General features: G+C 43.5%; 1 protein-coding gene across 4 annotated transcripts in view; it reads right to left on the bottom strand.

The window, feature by feature from the left end:
* Nucleotides 1–5,021: 5,021 nt before the first annotated feature.
* The window catches only part of LOC123962534 (bromodomain-containing protein 1-like), a 22,244-nt gene continuing 7,477 nt past the window's right edge, over nt 5,022–19,788 (bottom strand). For 2 of the 4 annotated variants that reach the window (XM_046038717.1, XM_046038718.1), the window contains exons 3-11: nt 14,688–14,844; nt 14,465–14,593; nt 13,848–13,976; nt 11,523–11,835; nt 10,664–11,425; nt 10,409–10,538; nt 9,575–9,705; nt 7,560–7,714; nt 6,510–6,664 (exon numbers count right to left, since the gene is read on the bottom strand). In XM_046038717.1, coding sequence (XP_045894673.1) covers nt 6,650–6,664; nt 7,560–7,714; nt 9,575–9,705; nt 10,409–10,538; nt 10,664–11,425; nt 11,523–11,835; nt 13,848–13,976; nt 14,465–14,593; nt 14,688–14,844 — 1,921 coding nt within the window. In that variant the 3' untranslated portion in view covers nt 6,510–6,649. Of the gene's footprint in view, nt 6,665–7,559; nt 7,715–8,022; nt 8,118–9,574; nt 9,706–10,408; nt 10,539–10,663; nt 11,426–11,522; nt 11,836–13,847; nt 13,977–14,464; nt 14,594–14,687; nt 14,845–18,293; nt 19,676–19,788 lie in introns of those variants that run through there. The other 2 variants (XM_046038719.1, XM_046038716.1) reach the window with 2 other exon arrangements.

The following is a 19,788-nucleotide window of genomic DNA, read 5'->3' as shown; positions in this document are numbered from 1 at the left end:
GTGATGGCGCACAGATAAGGTGCTTGCCTTTGGTGACTTTGGTGTGGGGGACCTGAGTTCCATTCCCACTGTAACCATCCACCATTGTGTCCCTGAGCAAGACACTTAACCCCTAGTTGCTCCAGAGGCGTGCGACCTCTGACATGTATAGCAATTGTAAGTTGCTTTAGATAAAAGCGGCAGCTAAATGAATAAATATATCTACACCAGTATAAACTCAGTAGCCAGTTTATTAGGTACACCTACCTAAAACTAAAGCAGCCTAACACAACAGTCCTGCAATGAATCCTTCATGACAGTTATAATGATCAGTTCTTTTGCACACAGTGCCAAAGGTTAATATGCAGAATAAGAGGTTTCTAGAGGTGCTCGGATCCCTTACAAAGTGAATCTGAACTGATCTGAACCAGCCAGTTTAGAGCTTTTTTTTTGCAGAAGACATACTCTGTTCCAGCGGCGTCTGCTACATTAATGGTGTGTGTGTAGAGGAAATGTGTTTATTTATGAGCTGGACACTGTTAATTACCCGCATACATGGATAATTATCTCCAACTTCAAAGACATTTGAACCCCCAGAGACCAAGAGAATTTGTGTGTGGCTGAGCCGGACGCCCAAAATATCTGCTGCTAATTAGAAGAAAATGCAGAGTCATCAGCAAAACATTCACAAGATACAGGACTGTGAAAAATTGACCAGCGGGGATATTTCGAACACCAAACAGCAGCCACAGATTTTAACTGAATGAAAGAACTACACATGTTCCACGAGGTAGAAATTATCTTATTGGTTGTTCCACCTTAATGAGTTTGACAACAGAGTGTGACTGGTAATAAGCCACATCATCCATCCATTTTCTGCTGCTTAGCCATGGTTTCAACTTGTGGGTGGATTCAGCACATGCCTCTCAAATTTTCATCCAACATTAGCAAACATTTTAATTGAAATTCCAGAAAATCTGCTAAATAAAACGCAATTAAATGTGTGTTTCCATCCACTGCAGTTGGTTTTTTGAGGTAAACAGATGAATATAATTCTCCATTCGGGTGCCATTAAACCTAGTACAGAAGTAAACACAGGAAGTTAGTGTCTGTGTAAGGATGATAAAAATGATGTAATACTGAATCCATTGAATGGGTTGATATAAGTTAAAAGATACTTAAAAATGTCCATAAAAAGGGAAAAGTTAAAATGTTATGATAATTTCTTTATGAAACAGGAGAAAGTTAAAATACACTACGATCTGTAGATCAGCAATCCATTGCTTTTGGGGTAAAAGAGGCTAAAAAGACGATCTGTGTTTAAAATATTTAACTTCTATAACATTTTGGGGAAATGCACCTTAAATTACAACATTGGACTTGACTGAAGCTACAACGTGTCCGTGTCGTACTTTCCATTTCCCCTTTTACAGGGGCGTAACATCTACAGTTTTATTTTTAAGTTGCAGAAGAGGAGGCCCCGGTGAGATGATTTTAAAAGAGCTCCAGTCAAACCTCAAATGGTGGAAAACAATGTATAAATATGACATTTGTGTCTGTTTCGTGTATTAATTTGAGGAAGGTTACAGCCTCCTCGTCGCACAGATCTGATGTTTTTGTCTCTTCAGTGGAAACTTGAGCGGCGTTTAAGTCACATGTTTCAACTTCTTGTTGGCTGGCTCCTGGTGGTGATGGCGCTATGGATAAGACACATGCCTTTGGTGTGAGAGACCCGCGTTCAATCCCCCGCTGTGACCAATCCACCATTGTGTCCCTGAGCTAGACACTTAACCCCTAGTTGCTCCAGAGGCATGTGACCTCTGACATGAATAGCAATTTTAAGTCGCTTTGGATAAAAGTGTCAGCTAAATGAATAAATGTTGACGATTAGCTTGTTTGGTTGTATCAAGGACCCGATCACTTCCTCTCCCTTATAAACCAGATAACCAACATATTTTATATAGAGGAGAAGTAGAAGAGAAACAACACAAGTGCAGTACGACAGTGACATGCAGCCCCCGTAAATGTTTTAGTAAAGGGACAGGACGTATGAAGCGATGAAGAACTACTCAAAGTTTCTACTGGGTATCTAAGCTCCTAGTCCTATCCTAGGGCTACTTTTTGGCAACCCCAGTCCCCAGCTTTAGGCGAGAGAAGCAAAGAGGAAGCCACCATTAAAATTACAGTTCACAAGAAGGCACATAGGAGACTGAAGTCAGCAGGAAGCAGGTTCCATAGGCTGATGAGACCAAAACTGAGCTTTGGCTGTCAGACTGAACGACGATGTTGCATTTCACGTTATCTTAAGCACCCCGTGTGTAGCTTGGTTCTCTGCAGAAGGCTCTTGGAGGCTTGTGAGGGTAAAATCAGTGCCACAAAATACAAATAAATCCTGAAGCAGTTTGCAAGAAACCTGTCACTTTGTTTTCCAGCAAGGTAATGAATCCAAGCATAAAGCCAAAGCCACGCAGGAATGGCTTCTAAACAACTGTGTTAAGTCCTGGAGTGACCCAGTCCAGATCGCAGTCCAATCAAGAATTGGTGGCTGGCAAGGTTTGTGTTGAAAAGTGATGGGGACTCAGATCACAGACTGTATAAAAGAAGTGGACGTAGTCATCGTGACGTCATCTGTTGGTTCGTGGACTGCCGTTTTGAAGCCATGTTGATTTTTTGCAACCAGGAAGTGCCCATATTTGGATGAGACCGTGGAGCTAGTTAGCTTGCTTAGCTAGGTGCATCTATAATTCACATTACCTGTCATTTTAACAGTCTTAAAACTAAATGGACTCACCAGAGAAAGTGAACTGACGACTCTGATTAAATTTACACAGTGGGTATGAGTCACTCTAGTCTGACTGACAGCTCGCCATGGTAACAACTTGTCAATCACAGATAATCCTGCCCTAAAACTTACCCTGCTTCATGGTCTATTTTCCTATAAATGGGACCATAATTTACTAAACGAACATCATGTTGTATTGAAGAAGACTTGAAACTAGCGACTGAGACCATAAAATCATTATGAAAGTGTTTACTGAGGTAATAAATCAGCTGAGAAGTCGGGTCATTTTTCATTTTTAAGCGACTTTGAGTTCGTGAAAAGCGCTATACAAATTCAATTTATTATTATTATTATTACCATTATTTCTAATGGAACCAGACTTATTTTTGCAACCAAAAGAGTCGCCCCCTGCTGGCCGTTCAATAGAATAGGTTTATGGGCCTCCGCATTAGATTCACGTCTCAGACCAGAAGCTTCCTGCTTGGCTCAGATTAGCGGTGTGACGATACACTTAGCTCACACGATATGACGATGCACAATATTTGGTTTACGAGAACGAGACGAAAAGATAATTTAACTCTATTTTGAAGGAATATTCAGTGTTGACATGTATGAGTGGGGTGTCTGTGGGTCCTCCACCAGAACATATTGAGATTATAATGCAGTAATCAGTAGCTGTTCTTTTTTGTTTTTTTTTGCTTAAGTTACTTTTTTTTTGGACAATGCACATTTGCTATATTTACATTGCATTTCATTGTTTTTTTTGTTGTGCAAATAAGCCTTTCTCAAAACATTTTCATTTTTTATTGAACATTTCTTGTTGCAAGCTATTCTTCAGAACATTTTTAACAAATGCTTTTAAGAAGTGATGGAGACAAAATCAGCCTTTTCAAACAAGTTGTGGCGACATGGCTCCAGTGTCCCCAGTGTAAACGACACCTATGGTGGCTGGACCTGAAAAAGATCTGTACACACATCCCATGCAAACTGACAGCTTGAGTTTGTCAAATTAGAATGGGGGAAACTTGGCAGTGGATGCATCCATGGGTATTCTGCAAACAGAAACTGCTAATAGCTAATGCAACATGGCTCAACAAACTTTACAGCACCATTATAGGCTAATTCCTGTTAACATGTGCACAAAGCACGCAACAGCCGTGGACTCTGAGAGATGTTTTCACTTTTAAAAAGTCTTTTTTCTGTTAAAACCCCCCCCCCACAAAAATCAACTTCAGTGTAATGTTTTGACACAATAAAACAAAATCTTCAGAGGACGCCAGTGGGCAGCCATGTGAAGACAGTTAGCCATCCCGCTGCTTCTGAGGACTGTTACTATGAAACGTAGGGAAGAGTCTCATAGGATAGACTCTTCGGTAGCGCTAACACAATGCTGACATCTTGCATCTGGTGTTAATTTGAATCTGGCCTTTTATATATTAGCTGAACGCAATTCCCCCCTCTCTACCCTCAATTCCTTTCTTTTTCCTGTCAAATAAAAGGCTAAAAATCTAGTACCATATACCAAACCATGTTAAACAATTCAAATTTAGCAAATTAGGTTTTAATCTTCCTACTGACTTTGAACTACTGTGAGAGTTTCCTCTTCACTTCTGTTCACGTCAGCTGTTGCAGCAGACAGAACAACAGCTCCACCTTGTGGTCAATCAACAATGTCCAGGAAGATTGCTGAAGTTATAAATCAGTTTGTTGTTGTTTGTTTCAGGACATTGTGTAATTACTTGATAAAACATCTTAAGATCTTTTTTGCACATTATCCTCACCATGAGCTCAGACACTCCCTAAATTGTGACAGCTGTTCTCCAGGTTTATTTTCACCTGGGAGAAGCCTTGAAAGTCTCTTGTATTAGGATGGACACCTGTACAGCTGGACTTAACATGAATCCAGGTTATAATACAGAAATCTGATTCTGTGAAAATGACAAATTTAATTTCACGAGAGATGAAATCCTCTCTGATCTGGAAAGTGACCGTATTTAATCTCAATAGCCTTTAACAAATTTACTGGTTTATTTTCAGTGGGTGCGAAATATTATAAAGGATAAATTAAAAAAAAAAAAAAAAACTAGGGCAATATGAAAAAAATTATTAAAGCAAAAAAATTGTTAAAATTGTAATTAAATTTAAAAATGTAACAAATACACCCAAAAATAAAAATGGACACAAGTGTAGACAAAGTAAACCAAATCATATTAAATATTATTATATATATATATAAATAAAATGATACCAGGACACGTTCAGTGATTCAATAACATATTTTAATTTTTCAGTGTTTTAGTATAAAAATCCCACCGGCCTGTCGTCGGCTGGTTTCCGCTCCCGTTGGCTATAACTGTGGTTTTTCCCAGAGAATCAGCTAAAGTACCAAATCTATTTACACACAACATCCACATCCAGAAGGGCCAAACAAAACAGGAAGTCTACCCATCGCTAACCTGCCAAAATAAAAACATCACACACTATCACCTCACCTCTCAGATTTAATGCTATCAATCAAAAAAAAAAGAAAAAAAATAGGAAGAGCCTCTACATATGGCTCCTCGTGTGCCCATAGTATTTTCTTACAATACTCTCTCTATAAAGTAATGCATATACATTTTCTGCTTTACAATAAATTAGTACAGGCACATTATCTTCTCTCCTACAGCTGAATGTAGTTCAGTTCAGGTGGAAAAGATGATTCTGTGACATTTTACAGAAGACTTGGTGAACTAATCACAGCACACAAACAGAAAGGCCAAACCTGAAAAAGACTGTAAAAAAAAAAATGAATAAAATAAACACATTAGTGGGAATCTTGTGGGCAGCGTTTTTTTGGTTTTGGTGTGAATGATGCACTTTAGGCATTTTAAACTTTGAGAGCATCTATATAGATTTTTATATAAATATGTACAAACACAAAAAGAAGTAGTCCAGTAAAAACATTCAGGTTAAAAAAAAAAAAAAAGATGCAGACACACAAAAAAAAATTAATGCCAAAGAAGCGTGAGAACTCAATAACTTACAAAAACCGTAAAAAAGGAGCTGAAATTAAAATGTTCATTACAGTATGCATGTTCATTTTTTCTCTCTGTGGAGATAGCACCAGAATAAAAAGGCCGACACCGTCAGTGCCGACGACGACGTGGATCATCACCTCCGACTGTATAAATATCTGAACACCATGTACCAAAACAAACTGAGGGAGTGAATAAATTAGTGTCAGGCCTTGTACAGGATATTTACAGGAGCTGCAGCAGTCACACGCACGCTGATGGACATTTTCGTGGCAGTGAAACTGTTGCAGCAGTCTTGCAGCACATTTAAGGAGGTCAGAGGTCAAACTCTGACACATTCAACAGGTTTAGACCCGTTATTTTTCGGTCCTCACAGCCCCGGTTTGATTTTTTTTTTTTCTTGTTTCAACTTTTTGCACCCGCTAACCGAGTCGGATTCGTTGCATAGCTCTTTGACAAAACACAAGCTACAGTATTTCAGATGGAGGGGTGGGGGGCAGATGTGCGGGGGAGACGCGAGAACGATTCGGTTCCAGTTTGCAGGAAATGGTAAACATGACATGTGTGTGTTTGTTGTGCGTATGAGACAGAAAATGAGCGTCTCTGCTGTGACGGTGTTCAAAACAAGAAAGCTGAAAGGACAAAGAGGAGAGATGGATGATGGGAGGATTTCAGAGGTGAAGGTGGCAGAAGGGTTCAGTCCGTGACGGTGAGACCAGCGCTCGTCTCCAGAGCGCCGCTGACACGGTTCAGGTGGTTCATGGCTCGGTCGAAGGCGAGCCGCACAGCTTTTCGGATGCCGGAGGAGCGAGCCTCCATCAGCTTCAGTTTGTCGAGCGACTGGTTGATCCCGAAGGGAACCATCTTGGATCTAGGAAGCCATTGCCTGAGAAGACAGAAGCCAGAGGTCAGCGTGTAACTGGACGGAAAGCTACTCCTCGCTCCAGGCTACGGCAGTGACCTCGACCCCGGACTAAAGCCTACGGAGATTTAGTTCATACCGCTCCAGTCTGACTCAGAGTTGAGAAGGTGCAGAACACACAAAAGAACACTTTTTTTTTTAACTACGTGTTGTTGCTGGGTCTCTGAGCACCTCTGATGCTTCCAAAGCTGCCGACCAACAAAATGTCAATTTTCAACAACTTTCTATCCTTCATACACATGCTCACCAAAAAAAATATAATTTGATATTTATTACCACATTTATGTCTTTTGATACAGGATACATTTCTTTCCCCACATGGCTATGGTCCTATAACTCAACATGCATTCACCAGTGATCCAATAGATGTTTTTTTGTCAAAAATTATCTCTTGACTGCTCGTTATCTGTCCATTCTGTGTGCGCTGAAAAGCTGTGGTTCAAAAAGAGTTGGGAGTATTTCTGTCTGGAGCTGGCGTGCGGTCTCTGGGACAGTCTCGTCCTCTCTGCATGTTAACTTCACAGCAGAAATTGTAGCACAACCTAGCTAAATTTAGTTACTTGAAGGGTCGTCGTTTGCTTTGGATTATGGTATTTGTCATGGAACTGGATTTCCCCAGAATCGCATACCCCACCACACCCCGCCTTTCAGAGTAAGAGGACTTGTGTCTAAGCAGGATCTTGAAAAGCCGATCCATGCATGTATCTCGTGCAGATGGTTATTCAGGTCTACCGGAATTCTTCTGCAATTAAAACGTGTCCAAAATGCAGCTGCCAGAGTTTTAACAAAGACACAGAAACATAAACATATAACCATTGCTTTATTTTAGTTATTTTGAGTGAGTTCTCGAGTTCCTCACCAGCTGCGCTTGCTGTCGAAGAAGTGGACGAGGAAGAGTTTCTCTGCGGACCTGAACTGCATCCGCTCTCCGACTCTGAGAACGTCCAGCGGCGGCTGGGGAAGCTCCACCCCGTTGTGCTGACACACCATCTTCCGCACTCCGGGGTCCATGATCTGCGAAGACCAAAATACAGAAGGACGGAGACTGAGTGAAGCGGCCTCCTCACAATAACAGTGCGGTATATATCCTGGTGGTAGCGGCCGCCCAGAAGAAGCCCGCACTCGGAGACACAAGCATGCAAGGCAGAGTCGAGCCGAAAACGCTCTGAGCGAAGCGGCCGACTCCACACACACCAAGCAGTCCATGATCGGCCAGCTGGAAGCTCCCGCATGGATGTGAGCACAAATCACGAGCTACAGCACGCACAATGGCAGAGGGGCAGATGGGTAATGAGACACAGAGGGGACTAACACTCACTCACCAGGGCAGGGTAGGAGGGATATCCACTACATTTAGCCCAAACTAGTTTAAGAGGCTCCAGAACAAATGGAGAAGCAGCGGTGGGCTTCCACACCTCTACAGGAACAACAACAAGCAAGTTATGAAGTATTCACTGCAACAGACAGAGAGCACAAGCAGTCTGAAAACACACACACACACACACACACACACACACACACACCCCCAGTCTGAACCCAAAGCCAAAGACACACATGTTTTTTAAAGATTACCTTCAAAAAACAGTGATTGTACATAGTTGATGATATGAGCCTGGAATTCACTAAACCCACAGAGAAAATAACGAACTTCACTTCACTTCACTTCCACTTTGTCCATCATAGGTTTCCTGTTTCTGGACTCTGATAATTTACAGCTTCCTTCACGGTTTAAACCTGCAGTTTGAGTCTTTGCTGACTTCATCCAGGACCTCAGAGGACCCCGGACCTAGGGATGGGCTACTCGACACACCTTTATGGTATTGACCGAAACAGCCCGGTATGGAGTAGAATTGAAACATCTCCTTTCAAATCAGTACTTCAATCGACACCTAGGCCCACTTTTTTTAACTAGATCACGGCAAAAAATTACTATTTGTATGGTTTTGCTTGCAGCCAAACACGCAAACACACTGAACAAAGAGAAGAGCACACCTTTTTTTTTTTCTTATATGCCTGCACCATAAACTGTATAAAAAAAGGCATGCAGCCTCTCACCTCTGGCTGTGGTCTCAGGCATGTTTGTCACTGTTGCAGGTTTATCACCACAAGCTTGGCTTTCCATTGGTTTCATCTTCTGGTATCATTTATCACTTCTCTGTACATTTTTATTTGCTATTCACTCGTCACCAATCAATCAATCACTGCGTTCCATCACATCAATTATACGCTTTTGTGACGCAGCAGCGATCAGCTGATTTTACTCACAGAGCCTCCGGCTGTAGCTGCGGCCGCTTCAATACTACCTGTGAGGATGAACTAATTAGGATGAGGAGCGATCTGATACAATTTCCCAATACTTTTATGTAACAGTTATTTGAAACAAGAAAAAAATAAAATAGATAACCTTGCTTTTCCATAGCAACAACAACAACAATAATAATAACAGGCTACCAGTCAACTACTATGGCTTCAACAGGTGGAATTTTATGCAAGGTATCGAATGAAGTACTCTATTGGTATCGGTATTACTTTAAGGGTACTGGTTTTGTATCGTAAAATTTTAAAATGATACCCAACCCTACCTGGAGCTCAGTTTGAGACTCCTTTAGTGTGGCACGGGCTGGTTTGATAAAATCCCATTCTAAAAGATTTTCTTTACATCATCTGGAAATAATAATCCACTTCACAGCTCTTTGGGTTTTACAGGTGGAACGATAGAAAAAGGGAGAGAGAGAAAGAAAAAATAATGTATGCTACCACGTCAACAGTAAAAGTTTAGTAAAGTCTTAAGCAGAAAGAGACAAGGGTTGACAAATCAAAGCTTGCCATGCTGTGTCATGCACATTCATCAGAGGGCACTCGTTGCCGACTCACCCGAAGAGGTCTTTGCAGCTTTGGTGAGCTCTCCATTCTCGATGCAGGTCCTCAGAGCGCTTTTGTCATCCACGGTGCTCCGTCGAGCTGCCGGCGGCCGCCCTTTCCCGCTTTTAGACACGATGACGGTGCTGAAAGAGACGAGAGTTAGACGTGCGTGGTCTGTAGGAAAAAATCATCCCTCAGATTTTAAAACGTTCGGTCAAGTTTAGCCTTAACGATGGATTATCTCTCCGTAGACAGTTTCATTTCTCATCTGTTGCTTTCATTTCTTTGAAAGTCAATCTGCGTGTATTGCTGCTACCATAACAGGGCTGCAACAACTGACAATTATTTTCATTGTTGATAAATCTGTGGATTATTTTAAATTATATTTTCGTTGTTTGGTCTATAAGGTGTCAGAAAATGGTGAAACGTCCATCAGGGTTTCCCAAAGCCTAAGATGACGTCCACAACCCAAATATATTCAGTTTACTGTCATAGAGGAGTAAAGAAACCAAAAAATATAAATACTTCAGAAGCTGGGAGAATCAAAATAGTTGGCATTTAATTTAATAGTTGACAACTTATCGATTAATCGTTGCAGCTCTACTCCATAACAAACCCGGGGCGCTGCGATAAAGACTCACCCTTGTACTAAGTGAGCTAACCGGCATCCCCAAAAAACTCCTCGTCAGAACAAATCAGAAAAATTCTGTGTTCATACAACTTATTTTCTCCATCATCCCAGTCAGATCTTAGCCAACAACAACAGTCAGAATACGTATGAATCATCAAAACTATTCATATAATAAAGAATAACCTGGAACTCTGGGTGTTTCCTCCTGAACTCACCTCGCGCTGCAAAGGACGCTTCCACTGGAGGAGATGCTCGACTCGGAGGCGCAACGCCGGCGAGGCTCAAGCAGGCGAGGAGACGGTGAGATTTCCTCCTCCTCCTCCACCACAAAACCGTTTGCTATTCCTGAAGGAAAAAAGGGTACAATGGTACTCTGATGAAGTATATTAATATTTTCTCACTGGGGAGTTTTTCTTTGCTGCGATTTCATTTTAAGATCCAAACACGACAACCGTTCTTTCGGTGAGTACCTGTGCCGAGGCGTTTTATTGGTGACTCTTCATCTTCTTCCTCGCCGTCTCCACTGCTGCTGCGTGTTCTTTTCTTCGGCAGGAGGAGGGTCTCCAGTCGAGGGATCACCACTGACAGGAAGGTTTTGGCGCCCATGGGCGACAGCGACACAGGGGATGCCTCTTGGGTCTTGGGTGGTTTCTGGGGGCTGGCGCTCTTTGACTTGCGGAAGAGGGTGTTGGTCCGTCGGTTGCAGGCGCCAGAGGATTCGGTGTGGAGGTTGCCGTTGAGGAGTAGCGGGTCATGGATGTGCCTACTGGGGGCGTCCGGGGGCACTGAGGTAGACGTGTCTGTGTCGCCATCAAGCTCCATGGGAGTATGGTCCACGCTGGGTATGATGGTCTTCAAAGGTGGCGGCTCTGAGTCGCCGGGCGAGGTGTCGAGCTGTGACAGTGAAGTTAACAGCTCTAACGTTGGTGGAGGTAAAGATTTCTCCTCCTGTGGGGTGCAGGGCTTTGCCAGGGGTTCAGTTAGTGGTTGCTCCTCTGACTCAGCGGGGCTTAGCTCGGGCTCCGGGGCGTCAGGCGGCGGCGTTGGGAGGGACTTCTTCAGGCTCATCTCACTGCGGACCTCCATGATGGTCTTCTTGAGCAGTTTGAGCCTCTTGCTGCGGGACGGGCTGTGTTTCATGGCCGTGCTGAGGTCCAGCTTCTCCAGCAGCTCCCTCAGCTGGTCCTCTAGAGGAGTCAGCTGGCGGTAGGTGGGGCTCAGCAGGCGGTCCACTGAGAGAGACAGAGAGTCACATGACACTTGAGCTCTAACACTGATTATCATCACTGTTAGATAGATTTTCTGTTTCTTAATGATCAATCAACTCACCGTCCTCCCAGGAGAAGGGAGGTGCCTCCTCTAGTTTGGGGGCTTCGGGAAGATGCAACCCGCTGGGATAGTCGAAGCCGATTCTGTCGGCCTCTCTGCGGGCCCTGCGGAGGATCACTCCTCCGTGGTCCTGCATCCGCTGAGCTGCCTTGTAGAAAAACGTGTCCTTGGCGTTGTACAACATGCAGTTGGCGATGATGAGGTCGAAGTCGGCCTCAAACTCCTCAAGACTCCTGTACTCATGAGCGTCGATGCGTTTTCTCATTGTGGAGAAGTCCATGGGGTTCTTGATGTGGTCCAGGTAGTCGGGAACCTGCAGGAGACAGGAGACATGTTGGTGGGAGCAGATCTACAGGGATTTCCTTTCATTTCAGACATCATTTCTCATTTTTTTGTTTGCTGTAGACCAGGGGTCGGCAACCTTTTCTGTGATGAGTGTCAATATACAAAGATGAAGACATCGAGTGTGCCAGCAGCGTTTGTAAATGCACATGTCATTTATTTTTAATTTATGCACTGATAGTTAGCCAGATTTTAAATGAAGATTGACCTTATTGATAAGACATATACTAAATAGGGCTGTCAAGCTTATTGAGTTAAACATGTTTATTTCTCATACATTCATAACCTTTTTTTACTGTTCATTTCCAATACCAATACCTCAACAACTTTTATTTAAATACTAATAGTGTTTTTGTTGTATTGAAGACCTTCATGAAACTTTAGGATGACACCTGCCTCCTAGATTTGAATAAGCAAGTCACCTCTGCACTGAACAAGAGCACATCAAGCCTGGTTAAAACTTAAAGAGGTGGTATTATGCAAATTTTCAGGTTCAAAATCTTATTTAGGGGTTGTACCAGAACAGGTTTACATGGTTAAATTTTCTAAAAACACCATATTTTTTGTCATACTGCACATTGCTGCAGCTCCTCTTTTCACCCTGTGTTGAAGGCTTCGTTTTAGCTATGGAGTGATACATCTTGTCTCTAAATGATCTTTGTTGGGAGTTGCACATGCTCAGTTCCTAGTTAAGGACTACTAGCCAATCAGAAGCAGAGAAAGGCGGATCAGCGAAAAGACGGTAAACAGCTTCCATTCAGCTGTAGGCGACATGTTGCCGACCAGCTTGGCAACATGGACTGGAGCAAGTGTCGGACTAGCCGCTCAGTGAGCATTATGACACGTATTTTCATTGTGATGTCACAAGAAAGGGACAACAAAGGGACTACCAACTACTCCAACTAACTACCAACAGGTCAGTCAGAAGGCTAAAATAGTTAGAAATGCCTCGTGCCAACATTTTTTCCTTCTAAATTCAAATATTTCGCCATATTTACCGTCTCTGTTGCACTTGTCACACAAACACAAAAAATGGAAAGTAAACTCCTTTGATCGGAACCGCCAATCAGATTACAGCAAAAACAAGGATCAGTTCAAGTTGGGAGGGGTCGCTCATATCCCCCATCAAAATTGAATTTTTTAGTTTGGCCCACTCTCACAGACAGCAACAGACCGGCTGGTCGGCCAGAAAGTGCTGCGTTAGTATCAATCACAGCTTATCTTTAGCTAGGGCTAGACAATAAAACAATAACAATCATTTTCGCAATATAATTTCTTATCAATAATAACATAACAAATGTTCAATAAATGTTTGATTTTATTCACTTGAATCATACATGAATAAGAACTTTTTGGTTTATTTTTTTATATTTATTTTGATGAGGAAAAAGGACTGAAAAAAAGCTTTTACTTAATCTTACTAATGCATATTTGTTGACAGAGCTTTTATCATTATTGTTTTGAATGTTCTACCTCAGATTTGTGAAGTGATCCACTGTTTGGCCTCAAGTGTTGACCATAAAGACAACTTTAAACCACAATTAACCAACAGGTTTCTTCAACTTTCACTCAACTCAAAAGAAAAAACTATTTGATATCGAAAGATATGAAACTTTTTATCATGATAATAATTGTGGCCATATCGTCCAGCCCTATCTTTAGCTTACAGGAAAAAGTCAGTTTGGCTCCAGTTGTGACAAAACTGATGAAATAAAAAGGTAAATTATTATCACCTTGGCACCACACCTGAATAAATGTATGATAAGTATGTACATGTATACAGGCATTGAGTAACTAGCAGATTAACCAGATTTGTTGCACATTTTAAACCTTTCCTGGACATTTTGGTCTAATTTTCCAGGACTTGAATGTAGAGCTGCATTAAATTATTTACAAGGACATGTAGTCCCCCTGGTTGCTGACTGTTTTGGGACCACGGCAGTGTCAAGGTGTTATTGATGGATTGAACAAATGGCTGCAGACCTCCTTGATGCTGACAGGCTGGGCGAAAATACTGTACTGGTCCTTCTCCTGCAGCTGACTGAGCACGGCTCTCAGCAGGATGTTGAAGGGGGTAAGCTGGACCTCCAGCACCGACTGCTGCTGCTTCATCTGACGGGAGAATACACGGCCAAATAACTCAGCATGGACATTAACACAAAGCTTCAATACACGTGAACAAGATCAGATGTGATTTACAGTCACAGGTCAGTGTTTACAAACCTGACCACTGAATTTGTGTCACTTTCTTTGTGTGAATGTTTCCGTTTTTGCAATCAGTGTTTATTTGTTACAGTCAATGTAAGGAAGTACATCAGGTGTTTGAGGAAAATAAAAAAAGATTACACAAGCAGGAGAGTGATTATAACTGTAAGCATAACATGAATACACCTTTACACCAGAAATCAAACCTATTGGTGAAATCTGGGAGGTTTTTGGTGATAGTTATAGTTAGCTATAGTTGGCTGATTGGTGTTTCTTGTTTCTGTTTGGCAGGTGGTTGTAAATTAGAAATAAATCCACACAGACATCTATTTAAAGATCTTTTGATTTAAAATGAAGCTTTGAGCTAGAAAAGCAATAAGAGAGGAAATGACTACCTCCTCCCTCTTCAGCTTCTCTCTCTTCCTGATGAGCTCCAGCAGCAGGCGAGCTCGCTCCAGGTCATGGCGGAGGCGGTGCCACTCCTTCAGCTGCTCCTTCAGCGCCTGGTTCGTCTCCAAACGGTCCTGCAGAAGACACACAAAATTCAATTCAGTGAGAGCTACATTAAAAAGGATAATGCTCCACTGTCAGATGCCAGTGAGTGTCAGCAGCACTGACCATCTGCTTGGTTTTGGTTGGCTGAGGGTTGGCCTGCAGCCGCCGGATCAGTGGCACGTTGTTCCTCGACTGTCTCTTCTGCACCCAGTAGCTCAGGACACGCTCAACGAACGGACGCTTCCTCTGAACAGCAACCTGGTTCAGGATGGTGTCAAAACTGACCCACGGGGGAAACAGAAGTACATATTAATCAATAAATACTCATTTGTTTCATTCAGTGTTCAGAGGGGATAACATCGGCAGAAACACAATCTAACAAGCACTATATTTATATATGTAATAGGTTGCGCTCTGATTCTGATCGTTGATGAAATGATGGACAAAGATAGTGTTGAGATACTAGTGTGCACTAGAGGTCTTAAAGGTTCAGTGTCTAAAGCCCCTTTTCCACTGCACGTTACCAGCTTGACTCGCTATTCACCTTTGTTTGGTTTTCCATTGTGGAAAAGATGTACCTGTACCTGCTTCCAGGTACTTTTTTTCGTATCATCTCCATTGAGGTTCCAAGCCAGCTGAGGCGATACTAAAATGTGACGTGAAAACACAGCAGACTGCTCACTGGTCAGAGAGAATCGTCACTATTCACTGCATCATTGTGCAGCGCCTGACAGAGGCCAGCAACAGAAAGTTTTATATTTTCCAAATTTCATACTTTATTTCATCACTAAATCCACTTCTTATTTACTGACAGTTTTAAGAAAAGTGATGGCGGAACAAAAATGTGCTTGAAAGTTTTTGGAGTTGAGGAGCTCCGCAAGTGGCTGCAGGGGGAAGCCTGCGCCAACCGCCTGCTCACAGAGCCCTCTGGTCCCACTGTCACAAAGACCGCTGCAGCAACAACGGCAGAGGAAAACACAGCTGTAAGGTTTTCCTACTGCCTATCAGTCTTTACATTCTGAGGAATGTTGAAACTTTTTACCTTAAATCAAGAGACAGTTGTGTGTGGGTCGCTGGTGTGTGTGTCGCATTGAAAATTACGTCGCAACAGTTGTGTGTGGCGTCGCTATGATGACCAGCTACATTGAGGGTTACTATCTGCAATGGAAAACAGAGCACGGCCAAACAGAGTCAAGTCGAGTCGAGCTTGTACTGGTAATGGGAAAACGGCATAAGATTTAGTGACATCTAATGGTGAGAGTTGTGAATTGCAACCATCTGTCCAGTCTACCACAACCCCCTACCCTTTCAAATAGTGTAGGACAGCTACAGGGGCAGACACAGCACAAAAGGTGTCTCTTCTGAGACAGCAGAGAGTAGCCAGTCAAGAAATGAGGTTACTTTATTAAGAAATTATAATTATTCAGTAAAACCATGTTATTGTGACTTGGCCACTGACAGATAATATGGAAAATGTAAGCCAAGAGTGTGAAACACTGTTACCGTTTCTGCACCACAGTCCATTATAAACCACATAATAGATCAAGTTTATACAAACACTGACATGGGAAACACATTCATTCTCTCTGTGATTATGTACCCTCACCAAAACTGCCTGCCATCAATAATATGTGGCCCGCTGCCAGATTACGGTACTTTAATAACGGCAAAAAATTAATACTTTAATAGCGGTGCTGAAATATATCTCAGTCATGAAAGCAACAGTTACTCACATGATCACTTCTTCTTTAGTGGTTTTGCCTACAAAATAAAAGCGCGAGACATAAATACTGCAATGATGTAACTGAGCTTTTACTTTGAAACATTCTGAACGACATTAAAAGAGTCTGTATCCTCTACACCTCTGAAAGAGCAGTCAGAAAACGTGATTCGCCTAATGCGGCATTCAGACCAAATGCGAATTTAATCCACGCAACGCTTTCCTCGCGGGGGTTTTATCGCGATAACGCGAATAAACACAACTCGCCGTTACTACAGCTGTATGAATCCAAAGTAAACATTTTGCTGTGATTAAATAGCAATCAATGGATCAAACTGATGCCGAAATAACGACAATATGATGCAGATTTATTAAACATATGAATTCATGCTTTGTCAGGTTTGTCAGCAAGACAGACTCAAATGTTTGTTTTCTGAATGGAATTCGGATCGATCAGGGTTGGTCACAGTAAAGTACAACGATAGCTGGAATAAAGTTACATCCACATGTTTTCTGAACTCACCAGGTAGTTCAACCTCCTCGCTTTCTTTTCTCCCAGCAATGTCCAGTTTTTATATAAATATGAAGTAGTGCCAAACGACGCTAACAACACTGGAACCGGATGTGCACGGAATCTGGCTGCTGAGAAGCTCGAGTGAAGATAAATCCACGTTGTAATCTCATAATTTAATAAAATGCAGTTTACTCCGAGCTCCTCCCTCGATCAAACGGCGTAGTTGTCAGAGCAGAATCCAGTCCGACCATGGGTGTTTATTTGTCCAAAAGCTGGAGCTCCCTGCTCCTCTAGCTCAAGTTTAGCAGCTCTCAGCCGGCCAGCAGATTTTCAATCGCCCGCTCTGCCTGGCCGTCTCCACACAACGCTCTGAAGCTGCCGGTGACGATAGGCTATCGCGACTCGGCGTCATTTCTCGCTTGAGTTGAAAATATTCAACTCACTTTGTCAATTCCTTCACGTTGTGCCTTCGCGTCGCCGGCACCGCCCAGTTCGTGTCGCTTCGTGCCGCCCGACAGGAAATCGCGGCTCTATGCGATCTTTGCATTGACTTTGTATGTGAACTCCCCGCCCCCTTCGCGTCGCTTCGCTTTTGGTCTGAAAGCACCATAAATGTTGGGGAATTGTAAATGCGTTGATGGATGCGGATCAAACACCGAAACAAAAACAGCGCAGCACATGCCGTGATCTGACAAACATTCGCTGCAGAATCCATTTGTTGAAGAGAGAGAGAGAGAAAAAAAGAACCCTCAATCGTTGGGTTGAGAGTCCTGTGCCTTCCCAACTGAGCTAACCAAACAACATGTTGCTACAAGTCAATGTTATGGCTTATATTCTCATCCACCATCTAACGGCTGAAAATATTTCTCCGATGCACCCCTGCAGTATATTATTACTACTACCTCTTTTTCTTCTGACGTACGTAATCAACATAGTGACGAGTGTCTACGCTGCCTGAATTCTACCAGAAGTAGAACAAGAAGAACGTAGTGACGAAACGCGCTCTGTACCCTGTTTGTCTGTTTTTAGCTACTGTAGAAACATGACGACACAACATGGCGACGTCCATGGAAGGGGGAGCCCACAGTTATGGAGAAATAAATGGCTCATTCTAAGGTAATAAAATCATAACGGTTTATTATGTAAGTTCTTAACACACCACTGAAAACATAGTTATGGATCTTATATTGCATTTCTATCGATAGAAATATTACACACAGAACCTTTAAAGGGACCTGATCAATAACAGGCCTGTTGAAACCGCCACTGAACTGGACTTAGGGTCTCGATCAGACTAGGAACTGAGCAGCGTGTGGGGACCATTTGCATGCACTAAACTGCAGTAATATTATATCAGGACATTGGGGGGAAAAATTGTTCACCAGATCATTAATTATTGTTTAGTTGAAGTTCAACAGAGAAGAACAGAGTTGTATCGATTATTTATTAATTATTAATGTGAGATGCTTTCTCGGAGTCCTGGTTGCCTGCCTACCTTGAAGCAGTGATACTGGGCCCCGAGTTGGTGGGAGTCTCAGGTTCTGGCTCCGCTCTCTTACTCTTCTTCTTCTGCCAACCCTTGGTCCGGGCCTTCCCCCTCTTCTCAGTCCTCTTTTGACAGGCTCCGTTTTTCGGGTGCGATTCCTCGTAGATGTTGAGCGGTCGGCGGTCGCAGCCTACAGGTGTGTGGCTGCAGCAGTAGGCGGTCTTTTTCACAGAGAAGCTTGTGGAGCCGGACGCCGTCACCTCCTTGACCGGCTCCATTTTCATGTAGAGGCCGGCCTTCTGGGCGCAGCTGACGTGGAAGGCAGTGTAACAGTTGATCTTATCGCACTGGATGCATGCTCCTGCACCTTTCTCTTTACAGAGGTAACAGGTGAGCTTCCAGCGCGCTGGCGGGATATTGCGGACACCATCGATGGGCTCGATGAAAACCGTGTCAGAGAAGCCAACCTCAGGCACCCACAGGGCACAAGCTACATGGCCCCAGCGGTCGTCATCAGTCTTCTTCAGGGCTCCACCTCGGTTAGGACAGAAGACGCAATCAGCGGGCCGTGACGGGCACTGCAGGCAGTGACGGCACAGCCACTGGCCCTCAGGAATGTATGGCACGCCGTAGCACTCCTGGTGCACAGCAATGTTGCAGGAGTCGCAGAAGAGGATGACATTACTGTCGGCTCCATCTCCATCCATGCAGATGCAGCAGACGGCGTCCTCGTCCACCAGCGATTGTAGGTCACTCTGACCCTGCGTGGTTGAAAAAGACTCCTTCTCGAAGCGGTCCATGAGGAACTCGAACAGGTTGTGCGACACCTGGCTAATGCCCTCGCTCTTCCTCTTCTCGTTGATTAGCTCCAGCCAGGCGTAGTCCTCCTCATCCATGTCGTACTCCACCTCCTCGTCCAGCTCCTCTGCTGTCCTCTCTGTGTATTTGTAATATGCTGCCGGCCTCTTTGGCACCACCGGCAGATTGTATTCAACCGTTCTAACCTTTGCCTCCAGCAGACCACTGGCAGTGCCGTGCGTGCTGATGGCGCCATGCGAGGCTGTGAGCGCCGCATTCTTCTTCTGCTGGTTGTTTTTGAGGCGCACAGAGCGCACCAGGACCTGCTGGGGCTTCTCATTGTTCTCCTTGTTGCTGTTACACTCCATGATCTCCTGAGCCGTGGGGTCGTCGTCGGTGATGACATCCAGCTTGTCATAGATGCTGAGCCGGTGCACGCGGCCGTCCACCTCCAGCTCCACTATTCGCTGAGCCTGTGCATATGTCAGTGTCTCCCTGTTGGCCGACGGCTTGATGGGAGAGGAGTCCCTCTTCAGCACCGCCGAGCGGTGATGTCTGCTTTTCTTCTTCATTTTGAGGCCGTAAAGACCCTAAAAGCTGGACAGATGAAACAACAATGTCAATGATTCACAGATGCGATGTGGAAGCAACAGCTGAACAGCAACACTTTTTCATGACATTAACCTTGTGACACAACAACCATCAG

Source organism: Micropterus dolomieu, linkage group LG22, assembly GCF_021292245.1.
Source record: "Micropterus dolomieu isolate WLL.071019.BEF.003 ecotype Adirondacks linkage group LG22, ASM2129224v1, whole genome shotgun sequence".
In the NCBI taxonomy this organism is placed as follows: Eukaryota; Metazoa; Chordata; class Actinopteri; order Centrarchiformes; family Centrarchidae; genus Micropterus; species Micropterus dolomieu.
This window is presented reverse-complemented; position numbering and strand designations above follow the sequence as displayed.